This window comes from Salvelinus namaycush, chromosome 2 (assembly GCF_016432855.1).
Source record: "Salvelinus namaycush isolate Seneca chromosome 2, SaNama_1.0, whole genome shotgun sequence".
NCBI classification, from domain to species: domain Eukaryota; kingdom Metazoa; phylum Chordata; class Actinopteri; order Salmoniformes; family Salmonidae; genus Salvelinus; species Salvelinus namaycush.
Window position 1 is genome coordinate 55,469,838 of NC_052308.1, and position 16,549 is coordinate 55,486,386.

Here is a 16,549-nt window from a genome sequence, read left to right on the forward strand (position 1 = left end):
TGCTGACTACAGTAGAACTGGATGAGGGTGTATACTCTATTACAACTGATGTTGTGTAAGTTCAAGCTTCAACAAGTTAAACGTTTTATTCAGGAAATTGCAAAATTACAAATTTTAATTTAGTTGACTGATAAGCATATGCTAATTTGGCTTGCTCTCAAAAGTTTAGATGCATGTGAATTAATCAATACTTCAGAAAACAGTGAAAAGTGACCAAAAGTGCCTTAGAAAAAAAAAGCAACAAGCCCTGCTTCATGTGGATTTACTTTTACTTATGTATGTTTCCTAACCTGTGCTGAAACGGGGAGAGACCATACATGGCATCTTTAGCCCCAGAGTGGACAGAGCGGATTAGTGGAGCGGAGAGACGGGGTGTTCTAATAGACCTCCCTCAGCTCTCCCCCTCCCCCCAACCCTCAGATAAGAGGGGGCAGAACTATTTCCCTTTGGCCATTTCTGAAACTCGACCCACTGGAGTGGGATGGGAGGAAAGCATTTCTCCCTTTTTTTGGACATTGAAGATTGAGACTCATTTGGAGCTGCTCCCTCACTCTCTCTCTCACTTTCTTGTTCTCTTTCTGTCTCTCTCCCCCTCCCTCTCTCTTTCTCTGTGGCTATTTAGGGGTCAATGTTTGTGTCTGTTCACTTACGTAGCACAGGGGCCAGGGAAAGTTTAGAGGAAACAGGGACCTGCGGGGAGAAAAACAGGACTTTATCAAGAATAATAAGAACCAAAGCACAGTCAAAATACATCTAAATTAAGAAGAAGAGAACACAAGGGCTTCCTCTCCTTTTCCGCTTGGAACCATGTGCATCCATATCTCAAGTGAGTGAGTGAAGTGGGGGGGAGGGGACACTTGTATCACAACACCTCGGCACAGGTGCTACTACCATGAGGAAAATCCTGTTGGGTTGGGGGCTGATGCTGGCGGCTGGGGTAATGGGGGCTAGCGTAGTGGGTGCTAGTGGAGGTAGAGGGCAGAGGCGCAGAGGAGAAAAGCGCAGGGGGCTCCATCGTGTCCAGCACGGCCACTGCAGCTACACCTTCATCCTACCAGAGATGGAGCGCTGTCAGGCCAGCCCGGACCAATACGGCAGCACCGACATGGTTCAAAGGGACACACCACCCCCTGGAGAGAGTGACTGGTCTGCACAGAAATTGCAGCACCTGGAGACAGCCATGGAGAACAACACGCAGTGGCTGCAGAAGGTAAGAGCAGATACCTGTACTTTTTATTTTTCCTTTATTTAACTAGGCAAGTCAGTTAAGAACAAATTCTTATTTACAATGACGGCCTACCCCAGCCAACACTGGGCCAATTGTGTAACGCCCTATGGGACTCCCTATCACAGCCGGATGTGATATAGCCTGGATTTGAACCAGGGACTGTAGTGACACCCTCTTGCACTGAGATGCAGTGCCTTAGACCGCTGCGCCAATCGGGAGCCAAATATATGATTCTGATATTGTGAGTTGAGAAAGAGGACCAAGAGCAAAGCAAAGAGCAGTGGGCCTCAGTGAGCAATGGTGAATGTAGACCACACGCAAGTTTCCCTTATTTTGATCACATAAAACATTAGCTTCCAACTGGTGTTTTGGCTGAATCTCCCTGTGCTTGCTTCCAATTAATGAAATAACCAACAACAAAAGTTAAAATGGAATCCGTATAGAGGAGAGTGGGGTAAGTTGAGCCAAAGTGGTAAGTTGAGAGACCCTTGTTTCAAGGAAACCATACACAAAATGTATAATTTGACCAAATATTTGGAGTCTGTGAAGAAAAAAAACACATGGGAAAAGTGGTAAACAAGTTAGGTTAGAAAAACAGATTTTCAGCCAGTCAAATGGATTTATTGTGTTCGAGGTTTCATTACGCTTCTATCTAAACCAAAGTAAATCATTTAAACATTGCTCTATACATCAGTTGGGGTCTCTATAAGCTTTAGTAGGAGGTCCTAAACCTAGCATGAAAGTGCATCCTTGTAGTTGTGTTTGCCTTGGGGTAAGTTGAGCCAATGGTGGAACCATTGTGGCAAATTGAGTAAATGGCAAATTGAGCAAATTGAATTATTTTCTCTCCCCAGGCGTAATGCAAGACATTATCGCTGGGAAATGAAGTAACAACAGGGCCTAGCTTATGTTAAAAAGGTTAAAAAGTATGAAGTGTATGTTAAGCCTGTGTTAAAATATGTTTAAAATTATTAAAAGACAAAAAAGTGATTGTGATTGTGTTGAATTGTGTTTGGGAAATAAATATAAACATGGTTTTACAAAGGTAGTGGTAATATTTAATTTAATACAGAAATGTATAGGCAGCTTAACTTAACCTGTCCCTTGGCTCAACTAGAGACCACTTTTGTTGTACAAGCTATGTTTTCAAAACTGTAATGTTTACATGAATTTTGATTATTTCCAGCTATACACAACATCATGAAATTTACAGTGCATTCTAAAGGATGGCATTCAGGCCATACTCCACTTTAGAATAAGGCTGTAACGTTACAAAATGTGGAAAAAGTCAAGGGGTCTGAATACTTTCCAAATGCACTGTATGTAGATATCTTTGTAAAAATAATATTATATTTCCCTTGACGGAGTGATGCTTAAAGTAAAAAAGGCTCAACTTACCCCACTCTCCCCTACGGTCTACATTCATCATCATTACAATGCTGCACAAGAGTAACAACGGTAATCAAGCATGAACAATGTGCACATTTTTTGTTACTGTGCTGCTTTTGAAAATCATATCTCAGGAGAATTACTTTAATGAACCAAATGAACGTTTCATTATTTCCACTATAATTGGCCCTATAAGTAAATTCTAACTGTGCTCAACCAATGAGAAACCGACCCAGAATAAGAAATGGAAATGAATTGCTTTGAAATAACTCAGTTCTAATCTATATTCTGCATTCTGGAGTGTGAACACCAGTTCAATTGGATTAATTGGGATTATGCTTATGGGGATCCATCGAACAAATTATGAAAAGAAGAATAAAGTACTGTGTGTGTGATGTGAGTGAGTTTGAGCATGTGCAAATCGACTGTGTGCGTTGTACCTCCCACTTCGATAAAAACATGCAAAGGGTCAAGTAAAAGAGCTAAAAGGATGACTCTTGACTTTCTGGGTTCACCATATCAAATCACTGCAGAAAATGTAGGTATTTTACCCAACCTTCAACAAAAATTTTACAGTTGCATTTGACTTTTTCCTACTGAATATCCTAACGCTCTGAATGCATCAGTGTTTGTGGAGAATAATATTTAATTTACATGTTTCCTTGTAAACACCAGTAAGTGAGGTAGTTAACAGCAGGTTGTTTAGCTTGCTGCCAAATGACTGACTTCAAATGAGGCTCCCATTCGTGGGACCCAGCCTGGTATGGACAGAGTGGAGTCTCCCTTTGATGTGGCAGAGTGCTCTTTCCCTGATAGCCAGCACGAATCACTGGCTACAGAAAGTGTAGATCGGCTCCAAAGAATGGGGAGAGAGAGAATGGAGAAGGCAGAAGCCATTTGAAGTTTCAGCTTTTTTTATGGCTGTGGTCCAAAGGCTTCTCTGGAAAAGAGCTCTGCCACCATCAAAGACACAGGGATCGGTGATTGTATGTCCTATTTGAAAGAGCTTGAGATATGGTCGGGCCCCAGGTTGTACTGAGTGAAGATTCTGCCACTTGCCAAGAGGGGAAATCACATTTACGATGCGCAAGCCCTCACAGTTAGAAAATAAATACAAATATTTAACTAGGCAAGTCAGTTAAGAACTAATTCTTATTTACAATGACGGCCTACACCAGCCAAACCCGAACGACACTGGGCCAATTGTGCACGGCCCTACAGACGGTTGTGATACAGCCTGGATTCGAACCATCTAGCACTGAGATGCAGTGCCTTAGACTGTTGCGCCACTCGGGATTCCCACCACTTCATATGATTAGTTCTTTCTAGTGACATACTGTAATGGAACCATAAACTTTCAATATGAACATGTAACGTTCGTTCTCCTCCTCGTCTGAGGAGGAGCATGGATCGGACCAAAACGCAGCTTGGGTAGAATACATGTTTGATTTATTAACGAAAGACGAAGACGGAAAAACTCTTAACAAACGACGTAAACAGACCTGAACATGAGAACTTACAGACAACGAAGAACGCACGAACAGGAACAAACTAACAAACGAAACAGTCCCGTGTGGCACAAACACTGACACAGGAACAATCACCCACAACCAAACAGTGAGAACAGCCTACCTAAATATGGTTCTCAATCAGAGGAAACGTAAAACACCTGCCCCTGATTGAGAACCATATCAGGCTAATTGAACATGAACCCAACATACATTTACATTTAAGTCATTTAGCAGACGCTCTTATCCAGAGCGACTTACATTTTTTTTTTTAACTAGGCAAGTCAGTTAAGAACAAACTCTTATTTTCAATGACGGCCTAGGAACAGTGGGTTAACTGCCTTGTTCAGGGGCAGAACGACAGATTTGTACCTTGTCAGCTCGGGGATTTGAACTTGCAACCTTTCGGTTACTAGCCCAACGCTCTAATCACTAGGCTACCCTGCCGCCCATAGAAACACATAACATAGAATGCCCACCCAGCTCACGTCCTGACCAACTAAACAAATACAAAACAAAGGAAATAAGGTCAGGAACGTGACAGAACATGGATATGCTTGCTACTTTGCACCTGCTGATTTCCCTGTGCTTCATTATAAATTACAATGCTCTTTAGAGTGTTGGGCCAGTAACCGAAAGGTTGCTAGATCGAATCCCCGAGCTGAAAATGTACAAATCTGTTGTTCTGCCCCTGAACAAGGCAGTTAACCCACTGTTCCTAGGCCATCATTGTAAATAAGAATTTATTCGTAACTGACTTGCCTAGTTAAATAAAGGTTAACATTTTTTTAATGGCACCACACACCATGCTATTTTAGACATTCTCTAATGTTTTCACAAAACAAGAAAGTCCTTAATTAACCAGTTGTGCTGACAGCCCTGTTTCGCAATGGCTTTAGTCATCAATCTAGCAAGAGGGCAATATTTTATTAATGTAGTAGTCCCCCCCCTAGAAAAATATGACCTTTGGCTTTCACCTGGAATTGTTTATTTACAGTGCATTCGGAAAGTATTCAGACCCCTTGACTTTTTCAACATTTGTTACGTTGCAGCCTTGTTCTAAAATGTATTGAAATCTTTTTTCCCCTCATCAATCTACACACAATACCCCATAAAAACTGATTTTAGTATTTGTTTGCAAATGTATTAAAAATACAAACCTGAAATATCAAGCTTGGCACACCTGTATTTGGGGAGTTACTCACATCCTTCTCTGTAGATGGGGAGCGTCGCTGCACAGCTATTTTCAGGTCTCTCCAGAGATGTTAGATTGGGTTCAAGTCCGGGCTCTGGCTGGGCCACTCAAGGACATTCAGAGACTTGTCCTTGAGTGGCCCGAAGCCACTCCTGCGCTGTCTTGGCTGTGTGCTTAGTGTCGTTGTCCTGTCTGAGGTACTGAGCGCTCTGGGGCAGGTTTTCATCAAAGATCTCTCTGTAATTTGCTCCGTTCATCTTTCCCTCGATCCTGACCAGTCTCCCAGTCCCTGCCGCTGAAAAACATCCACGCATCATAATGCTGCCACCACCATGCTTCACCGTAGGGGTGATGCCTGTTTTCCTCCAGTTGTGAATCTTGGCATTCAGGCCAAAGAGTTAAATCTTGGTTTTATCAAACGAGAGAATCTTGTTTCTCATGATCTGAGTCCTTTTGGCAACGTCTCAGCGGGCTGTCATGTGCCTTTTACTGAGGAGTGGCTTCTGCATGGCCACTCGTCCATAGAGGCCTGATTGGTGGAGTCCTATAGAGATGGTTGTCCTTCTGGAAGGTTCTCCCATCCCCACAGAGGAACTCTGGGAACATCGGGTTCTTGGTCACCTCCCTCAGTTTGGCCGGGTGGACAGCTCTAGGAAGAGTCTTGGTGGTTCCAAACTTTTAAGAATGATGGAGGCCACTGTGTTCTTGGGGACCTTTGTACCCTTCCGCAGATCTGTGCCTCGACACAATCCTGTCTCTGAGCTCTACGGACAATACCTTCGACCTCATGGCTTGCTTTTTCTCTGACATGCACTGTCAACTGTGGGATCTTATATAGACAGGTGTGTGCCTTTCCAAATCATGTCCAATAAACTGAATTTACCACAGGTGGACCCAATCAAGTTGTAGAAACATCTCAAGGAGGATCAATTGAAACAGGATGCACCTGAGCTAAATTTTGAGTCTCATAGCAAAGGGTCTGAATACTTATATAAATAAGCTATTTCTGTATTTAAATTTTCATACATTTGCAAAAATGTCTAAAAACCTGTTTCCGCTTTGTTATTATGGGGTATTGTGTGTAGATTGATGAGGGAAGAAATCAATTTAATCCATTTTAGAGTAATGCTGTAACGTAACAAAATGTGGAAAAGGTGAAGGGGTCTGAATACTTTTTGAATGCACTGTATAGTTATCTGGTTTAGGAACATCCACTCAAAATAATACACCTTCTTTACTATTTACCAAACATATCATGACATTAGTGATAGTCAAAATCTGTTAAATTAGTGAATGTCTAAATCAACATTTGGGCCATTTAAATAGTGTGCATCACTATTTGCCACGAAGCAGTCGAGCTGGATAAATGTTTTTCTAAGGGCCGCCCCTTTGACGTAAAGCTGCAGTGAAGTGATAGAAACGGATGGAGTGATGCAGCCAACCTTCAGAGGGAGGCAAAAACAAGTTAATTCGACATAGGACATTTACATGGTCCTAGGAAGGTCTGGATTGCTGTCTTCTGACTTATAACATTGTGGGAAATCAATCAAAAAAGTAATGTAAAGATATACACTACCAGTTAAAAGTTTGGACACACCTACTCCTTCAAGGGTTTTTCTTTATTTGTACTATTTTCTACATTGTAGAATAATAGTGAAGACATCAAAATTATTAACATTAACAACACAAATTAACAACACAAATTAACATTTGTTAAACAAATCAAAATATATGTTATATTTGAGATTCTTCAAAGTAGCCACCCTTTGCCTTGATGACACTCTTGGCATTCTCTCAAACAGCTTCACCTGGAATGCTTTTCCAACAGTCTTGAAGGAGTTCCCACATATGCTGAGCACTTGTTGGCTGCTTTTTCTTGACTCTGCGGTCCAATTCAACCCAAACCATCTCAAATGTGTTGAGGTCGGGTGCTTGTGGAGGCCAGGTCATCTGATGCACCCCTTATCCCTCTCCATCTTGGTCAAATTGCCCTTACACAGCCTGGATGTGTGTTGGGTCATTGTCCTGTTGAAAAACAAATGATATTCTCACTAAGCGCAAACCAGATGGGATGGCGTATCACTGCAGAATACTGTGGTAGCCATGCTGGTTAAGTGTGCCTTGAAATCTAAATAAATCACAGACAGTGTCACCAGCAAAGACACCCCCACACCATCACATCTCCTCCTCCATGCTTCACGGTGGGAACCATTCGAGATTATCCGTACACCTGCTCTACGTCTCACAAAGACACATTGCATATTTGGATTCTTTAGACCAAAGGACAGATTTCCACCGGTCTAATGTCCATTGCTCGTGTTTCTTGGCCCAAGCAAGTCTCTTCTTCTTATTGGTGTCCTTTAGTAGTGCTTTCTTTGCAGCAATTCGACCATGAAGGCCTGATTCATACAGTCTCCTCTAAACAGTTGATGTTGAGATGTGTCTGCTACTTAAACTCTGTGAAGCATTTATTTGGGCTGCAATCTGAGGTGCAGTTAACTCTAATGAACTTATCCTCTGCAGTAGAGGTAACTCTGGGTCTTCCTTTCCTGTGGCGGTCCTCATGAGAGCCAGTTTCATCACAGCGCTTGATGGTTTTTGCGACTGCACAAATTTTCCACATTGACTGACCTTCATGTCTTAAAATAATGATGGACTGTCGATTCTCTTTGCTTATTTGAGCTGTTCTTGCCATAATATGGACTTGGTCTTTTACCAAATAGGGCTATCTTCTGTATACCACCCCTACCTTGTCACAATACTTATAATTGGCTCAAACGTATTAAGAAGGAAGGAAATTCCACAAATGAATTTTTAACAAGGCACACCTGTTAATTTAAATGCATTCCAGGTGACTACCTCATGAAGCTGGTTGAGAGAATGCCAAGAGTGTGCAAAGCTGTCATCAAGGCAACGGGTGGCTACTTTGAAGAATCTAAAATCTATTTTGATTTGCTTAAAGCTTTTTTGGTTACTACATGATTCCACGTGTGTTATTTCATAGTTTTAATGTCTTCACTATTATTCTACAATTTAGAAAATAGTAAAAATATAGAAAAACCCTTGAATGAGTAGGTGTGTCCAAACTTTTGACTGGTACGTATTTTTAAAAGTAATTATAGTGCCCAATTGCAGGTACTGACAGCTTAAAGTTAATTTCTTTACACAAATCTTATGGGTTGGAGTTTGTTGGCAACCCCTAGAGTCTGAACGATCTCGCTCTCTTTCCATCTTGCCTTTGGAGAAGAGCACCCACAAACTTTGAAGCAGAAAGAAATGTAGAAACCAACTAGAAACCAAAGTTGTAAAGTATATAATTACTACTACAGAAGAATCAAGTGCTTAGATAATCAGTGTGCTGAACCAGAAGATAATTGGGAGTCTTTTCCTTTGATGGTGTGAACGAAGAATCATGGTGAGTTAGCTAGCTTTATGCTAGCTAAGTTCTATACCTGTCTTGATGAATAACTAAGGTGTACATAATATTTAGGATCTAAACCAGTAAAGATATTTACATAAGCATGAATGCTTTTGATATTGATGATCATTTCGCATTTTACAGAGGCTCGTCATCTGCAGCTTCTACAATCCTCATCATCACCTTATCTCTAGAGGGACATTTGACTGGTACATCGTGGTAGGAACTGAACTGAACTGAGAAAATTGAGTGCACTCACATTTCATTTTTATTTGGTACCCAGTTTATTATTTTGTATTATCATTTTGGACAAAACCATGAATTGCGTCTGTGATACTTTGTTGTGCATTGAACTTTGAACATATGAAAACAGCAAACACAAACTATTTCAATAATAGATCAACTTCAACTTCAAACGTATATCACTGAGTCCTTGTAGTATTCTTCCTTCACAGATTATCTGTTTGAGTATACTTTGCCAACGTCCCAGCGCCGTCATTCTTTATAGTGTACTTCAAACAGATTCTACCAATCTCTATATGACAGCTCTAATAATACTTAATAGCAATGATTCTTTGAATACGCAGAGTTTCTCCTCCTATAATAGTCCATTAACTAGTCCCTGAAGCCTTAGTTAATAGATTTTGTCTCTCGGTTCTCGTTGGTTTCATTTCCCTGCAGGGAGTGAATTGGAGTGATTATTGAAAATGGGAGGAAATGTTGGGAATAGTTTGAGAATGTTTTCACTGCAGGCTGTGGAGTTTATGGAGAGGGGAGTGCATTTGCAGTGTCTTTAATGACCTCGTAAAGGCCTTTGTTACGGGACTCCCCTCTAACGCCAGATCTCAGATCAGCCTCCGCTGATTACCAGCTTATCAATCGGAAGGATCTGACTTCTGCAGAAACACATCAAAAGCTCTTACAGCTTTAATTTGCCACATGTTGATGACGAGAACCCTTGTTCAAAGCCCCATACGTAATGCCATGCCCTTAACAATATGTGGAGTTCATTCTGGGAAAAGAATGAAGTCTTAGAGGGATTCTGCTGTAGTTTGTGTAATTTGTACAGTTTGAGAGGCTGAAAGATCCTACAGTAACATGTCTCATAATGGAAATTCAATCCCAGAGTAAAAGTTTAGAAGCTTGCTTTCCATGTGGCATTGTCAGACAACATTAAAGAAAGAGTGCGCAGATGGTGAAATACATATGATACATAACAATACGCCAACATTGTACAGCATTTGACTTTAAAAGTCTGCCCTTGTGGTTTGTTTGAATCCTAGCCTTAATCCAGTGTTTGCCAACGTCACAGTCACAACCAGACGTTGGCTGAATTTCGACAGGCAGCCCAATTCTGATATTTTTTTCACTAATTGGTCTTTTGGCCAATCAGATCGGCTCTGAGAAATATCTGATGTGAAAAGATCTGATGTGATTGGTCAAAAGACCAATTAGTGTAAAAAAGATCAGAATTGGGCTGCCTGTTGCTGCCTGTTTGTGTTCATTGGGTTGGCTCAGATCAGTGGAGGAGGCCTCCATGTGCTAAATAAACATTTCTCCCATGATTATCATTCTTGAGGAAGTGTCTCAGAAATCCCCAAGACCGTGATGGTCGAGGGGGGCTGCACTCCCAGAGTGGTCGCCTGCAACGACATCAGTCAACATTGGAGTGGAAGGAACCATCCCCACTATCAGTCTCCCAGACAGTGATAAGGACGTCTCTTAACTCCCTCGTAAATCGTTGGCTTGAGTGTTGCTTCTGTCTCCGTTCCAACTGGTTTATGTTCGAACCATGACCGACAGAGCCAGGCTGGAGCTTCTATGGTTGTCTCTAAAGTCAGATAGATGTTAATGCATATGTGACTGTATCAATGATAATACTGTAAAATGGTGATACAATACTGTCTGTAATATCTGATATTCATTGCTCAAAACTAAACTGTATCTTCTGTTTGTCATTGTACGCTGGCAAGAATGAGGGTTTATACACGCTGTCTGGTCTTGCCTTATCTTATGTCTTTCTGCTTTGTAAAGTCCTTTAGCTTTTAAACAATGCTAAAATAGCCAAATACATTAGCAACCCCTGTGTACACTGGATCACTAATCAACCAACAGATTTCCCATTGTACGAACATAATTAATTTGCCTTTCCTATAGAAACGTTATTGAAGGAAGCAGTTGGCAGAAACAGAAACATATTCAGGACAAAAAACATAACTTTCCCATTATTTCCTTGACAGCATCGTCGAGGACTTGGAAGCAGACAGGGCCTGACATTGCTCTACCAGAATCCGATCTGAAATCAGATATATTAGCTCTTAATCAAGCACGTAATCTTGAGTCTATGCCTGTAATGCCTGGAGATCACATGTAAATAATGTAATGCAAGAGGCCTATGTCTCTGTGCAGGCTGGGTACCATAAGGATGGATTGGAACAGAGCATAAGGTAGGCCTATCAGTATGTTTGATGATGCTAGCTCCCTACACAGACATAAACTTGGTTTGTTGCTTGGATTGAAAAGTTAGACACTGCTCAGAGTATAGTTTAACTGGTATTCCTTAATGCCTGTTTGAGGGTGCCAAGTGACACCCACTCCAAATTACTCTGACACCAACTCCAAGTGACTCTGACACGACTTCCAAGGATGTGTGACGTACATGTGGGGGTTGGTAGCCCAAAGGCAGACAGTGTAAGCTGTAAATAATCCTGTGTCACGTTAATAGGTGTCATGCTAATGGATCTGACACCATGGTTGCATCCCAAATGGAACCCTATTCTTTGCACTATGTAGGGAATAGGGTGCCATTTGTGCCATTTGGGACACAGCCCATGACTCAGAATAAAATTTGTGAAGATTCAACTACCAGCAAACAGTGCGTCTGCCAAACAGTGAGGGTCTGGCATCCAATCAGACTTTGACAACGATACTAATATTTAATCATTCATTAGAGTAATGCAAACGCACTTGCTCTTGGATAGATTCTCGTTTCGTTTCATGAAGACAATCTATCAACAACTGCTTTGCCTTCCCCACTTGCCAGGTACAATAAATACAAATGGTATTATGTTAGTGTCATTTTTTTTAAATGTTACAGTATGATCCATTGTTGGTGAAAGACCATCAGCAAGCCTATTCCCTACTGGAAACTCCTATACTAGGAGGCTCTGGCCAAAGGGAACAACTGTAGTTGTTTTCTGTTAATGTATTTCTCCAGTGTGTCCCTGCTTGTGATTTTATGGATGGTGTACTGCAATTTTGATTTTGAGAATGCGTTGTAGGAGACATTTCTGAATTCCAAATGACTCTATTGAGAGTTCAAACTGCACATTACTGTGATATTATGGAGCATTAGATGGATTCAAATAGCTGTTTTTACAAGACATGACACTCTGGTTGAAGAAAAGTAAAGAACACAGGAACTGAACACCATCATTTGGCCATTACTGTAGCAGAACATTCTTCCAGGGCTTTAAATAACAGATATGCTATAAACTAAGTGGCCAGTTAATTAGGTACACCACCCCATTCACAAAAAATGGTTAGCTCCTACAGACATTGAGTCAGGTGGCCACGTGAGGCATCGAGGCATTCAGTTACTGTTCGATTGAACGTTAGAATGGACAAAACGAGTGACCTAATCGACTTTGATCGTCTGTGCCAGGCGCACCGGTTCCAGTATCTCTGAAATGGTCGGCCTCCTGGGCTTTTCACACACAACAGTGTCTGGGGTTTACAGAGAATGGTGCGACAAACAAAAAACGTCCAGTCAGTGGCAGTCCTGTAGACAAAAACAGCTTGTGATGAGCGGTCAAAGGAGAATGGCAAGAACTGTGCAAGCTAACAGGCGGCTCAAAACAGTGGTGTGCAGAACGGCATGTCGGAACACACAACTCGCCGGTCCATGTCACGTATGGGCTATTGCATCAGACGACCACACCGTGTTCCACTCCTATCAGCTAAGAACAAGAAGAAGCGGCTCCAGTGGGCACGCGATCACCAACACTGGACAATTGAGGAGTGGAAAAAATATATATTGCCTGTTCTGACGAATCATGGTTCCTGTTGCGTCATGCTGATGGCAGAGTCAGGATTTGCCGCCCCATGCTCCCTGTGTCAACGGTACAGGCTGGTGGCAGTGGTGTAATGGTGTGGGGAATGTTTTCCTGGCACACGTTAGGTCCCTTGATAACAATTGAGCAACAGTTCCATGCCCCGAAGAATTCAGGTTGTTCTGGAGGCAAAGGGGCGTCCGACACGGTACTAGATACCTAATAAACTGTACACGGAGTGTATATCCATTTTCAGAAATGTTGGTAAATTAGCTTTTATTGTTAAAAGAACTAATGAAAAAGGTTGGTTTGTTTTGTCACTATCTAATTATGGCATGGGCTTGTTCAATGACAGACATGTATTTGTTTGAATCTATCACTTGATGGTTTTATTTTAGAGAGACTAATGATCATGTTTCTTTTGCAAAACCAAAATATCTGCCTCACTCTCAGAGAAATAAGTAGTACTACTAGGTTTAACACAGTCAAATGTAAAAAAAGAAAACTATATATTTGTGACATCAATATAAAAAAATTGTCAAAACAGTAATATGAGCTTTGTACATAAAACATTTACATTTGCCATTTTAGTCATTTAGCAGATGCTCTTATAAAGGGCGACTTACAACTACAGTGCATTAATCTTAAGATAGCTAGGTGAGACTACCACAGAGAGTCAAATATGCAAGTTACATCAATAAGGATCATAGCTTTCACCTGGATTCACCTGGTCAGTCTATGTCATGGAAAAAGCAGGTGTTCTTAATGTTTTGTATAGTATTTTGCAAAATAATATATATACAGAACCAGTCAAAAGTTTGAACACACCTACTCATTCAAGGGCTTCTACATTGTAGAATAATAGTGAAGACATCAAAACTAGGAAATAACACATATGGAATCATGTAGTAACCAAAAACTGTTAAATAAATCAAATATACACTGCTCAAAAAAATAAAGGGAACACTTAAACAACACAATGTAACTCCAAGTCAATCACACTTCTGTGAAATCAAACTGTCCACTTAGGAAGCAACACTGATTGACAATAAATGTCACATGCTGTTGTGCAAATGGAATAGACAAAAGGTGGAAATTATAGGCAATTAGCAAGACACCCCCAATAAAGGAATGGTTCTGCAGGTGGTGACCACAGACCACTTCTCAGTTCCTATGCTTCCTGGCTGATGTTTTGGTCACTTTTGAATGCTGGCGGTGCTTTCACTCTAGTGGTAGCATGAGACGGAGTCTACAACCCACACAAGTGGCTCAGGTAGTGCAGTTCATCCAGGATGGCACATCAATGCGAGCTGTGGCAAAAAGGTTTGCTGCACACATGCACATTTGTGGCCTGCTGGAGGTCATTTTGCAGGGCTCTGGCAGTGCACCTCCTTGCACAAAGGCGGAGGTAGCGGTCCTGCTGCTGGGTTGTTGCCCTCCTACGGCCTCCTCCACGTCTCCTGATGTACTGGCCTGTCTCCTGTCAGCGCCTCCATGCTTTGGACACTACGCTGACAGACACAGCAAACCTTTTTGCCACAGCTCGCATTGATGTGCCATCCTGGATGAACTGCACTACCTGAGCCACTTGTGTGGGTTGTAGACTCCGTCTCATGCTACCACTAGAGTGAAAGCACCGCCAGCATTCAAAAGTGACCAAAACATCAGCCAGGAAGCATAGGATCTGAGAAGTGGTCTGTGGTCACCACCTGCAGAACCATTCCTTTATTGGGGGTGTCTTGCTAATTGCCTATAATTTCCACCTTTTGTCTATTCCATTTGCACAACAGCATGTGAAATGTATTGTCAATCAGTGTTGCTTCCTAAGTGAACAGTTTGATTTCACAGAAGTGTGATTGACTTGGAGTTACATTGTGTTGTTTAAGTGTTCCCTTTATTTTTTTGAGCAGTGTATTTTAGATTTTATATTGTTCAAAGTAGCCACCCTTTGCCTTGATGACAGCTTAGCACACTCTTGGCATTCTCTCAACCAGCTTCACCTGGAATGCTTTTCCAACAGTCCTGAAGGAGTTCCCACATATGCTGAGCACTTCTTGGCTGCTTTTCCTTCACTCTCCGGTCCAACTCATCCCTAACCATCTCAATTGGGTTGAGGTCGGGTGATTGTGGAGGCCAGATCATCTGATCAATCAATCAATCAACCAATCAATCAATCAATCAAATGTATTCATAAAGTCCTTTTACATCAGCAGATGTCAAAGTGCTATACAGAAACCCAGCCTAAAACCCCAAACAGCAAGCAATGCAGATGTAGAAGCATGGTGGCTAGGAAAAACTCCCTAGAAAGGCAGGAACCTAGGAAGAAACCTAGAGAGGAACCAGGCTCTGAGGGGTGGCCAGTTTTCTTCTGACTGTGCTGGGTGGAGATTATAAGAGTACATGGCCATTTAAGGCCAGATCGTTCTTCGAGATGTTCAAACGTTCATAGATAACCAGCAGGGTCATAACCAGCAGGGTCAAATAATAAAAACAGTGGTTGTAAAGGGTGCAACAGGTCAGTACCTCAGAAGTAAATTTCAGTTGGCATTTCATAGCCGAGGATTCAAAGGTCGAGACAGCAGGTGCAATAGAGAGAGAGAGACAGCAGGTTCGGGACAAGGTAGCACATCCGGTGAACAGGTCAGGGTTCCCTAGCCGCAGGCAGAAGAGTTCAAACTGGAGCAGCAGTACGACCGGGTGGACTGGGGACAGCCAGGAGTCATCAGGCCAAGTATTCCTGAGGCATGATCCTATGGCTCAGGTCCTCCGGGAGGGAAGGGAAGGGAGAGTGGGAGAGAGAGAGAATTAGAGGGAGCATATTTAAATTCACACAGGACACCAGATAAGACAGAAGAATTATATCAAGTATAACAGACTGACCCTAGTCCCCCGGCTTATAGACTATTGCAGCATAGATACTGGAGACTGGAGATTGAGACCGGGGTTGGGTCGGGGGACACTGTGGCCCTGTCCGACGATACCCCCAGACAGGGCCAACCAAGCAGGATATAACCCCACCCACTTTGCCAAAGCACAGGCCCCACACCACTAGAGCGATATCAACAGACCACCAACTTACTACCCTGAGACAAGGCTGAGTATAGCCCATGAATATCTCCTCCACCGCACGAGCCCGAGGGGGCGCAAAACCGGACAGGAAGATCATGTCTGTGACTCAACCCACTCAAGTGACGCACCCCTCCTAGGGACGGCATGGAAGAGCACTAGTAAGCCATTGACTCAGCCCCCGTAATAGGGTCAGAGGCAGAGAATCCCAGTGGAGAGAGGGGAGCCGGCCTGGCAGAGACAGCAAGGGCAGTTTGTCACTCCAGTGCCTTGCCATTCACCTTCGCACCCCTGGGCCAGACTACACTCATAGGACCTACTGAAGAGATGGGTCTTCAATAAAGACTTGAAGGTTGAGACCGAGTCTGCGTCTTTCACATGGATAGGCAGACCATTCCATAAAAATTGAGCTCTATAGGAGAAAGCCCTGCCTCCAGCTGTTTGATTAGAAATTCTAGGGACAATAAGGAGGCCTGCATCTTGTGACTGTAGCGTACGTGTAGGTATGTATGGCAGGACCAAATCGGAGAGATAGGTTGGAGAAAGCCCATGTAATGCTTTGTAGGTTAGCAGTAAAACCTTGAAATCAGCCTTTGCCTTAACAGGAAGCCAATGTAGAGAGGCTAGCACTGGAGTAATGTGATCCCATTTTTTGGGTTCTAGCTGTGTTTAGCACTAACTGAAGTTTATTTA

At 42.3% G+C, this 16,549-nt stretch overlaps 1 protein-coding gene across 1 annotated transcript in view; it reads left to right on the forward strand.

Moving 5' to 3' along the window:
• Positions 1–679: 679 nt before the first annotated feature.
• angpt4 (angiopoietin 4) overlaps positions 680–16,549 on the forward strand; it is a 42,431-nt gene continuing 26,561 nt past the window's right edge. Inside the window, exon 1 of the mRNA XM_038971427.1 lies at positions 680–1,210. Within this exon, the coding sequence (XP_038827355.1) occupies positions 893–1,210 (318 nt within the window). The 5' untranslated portion in view covers positions 680–892. The remainder of the gene's footprint in view (positions 1,211–16,549) is intronic.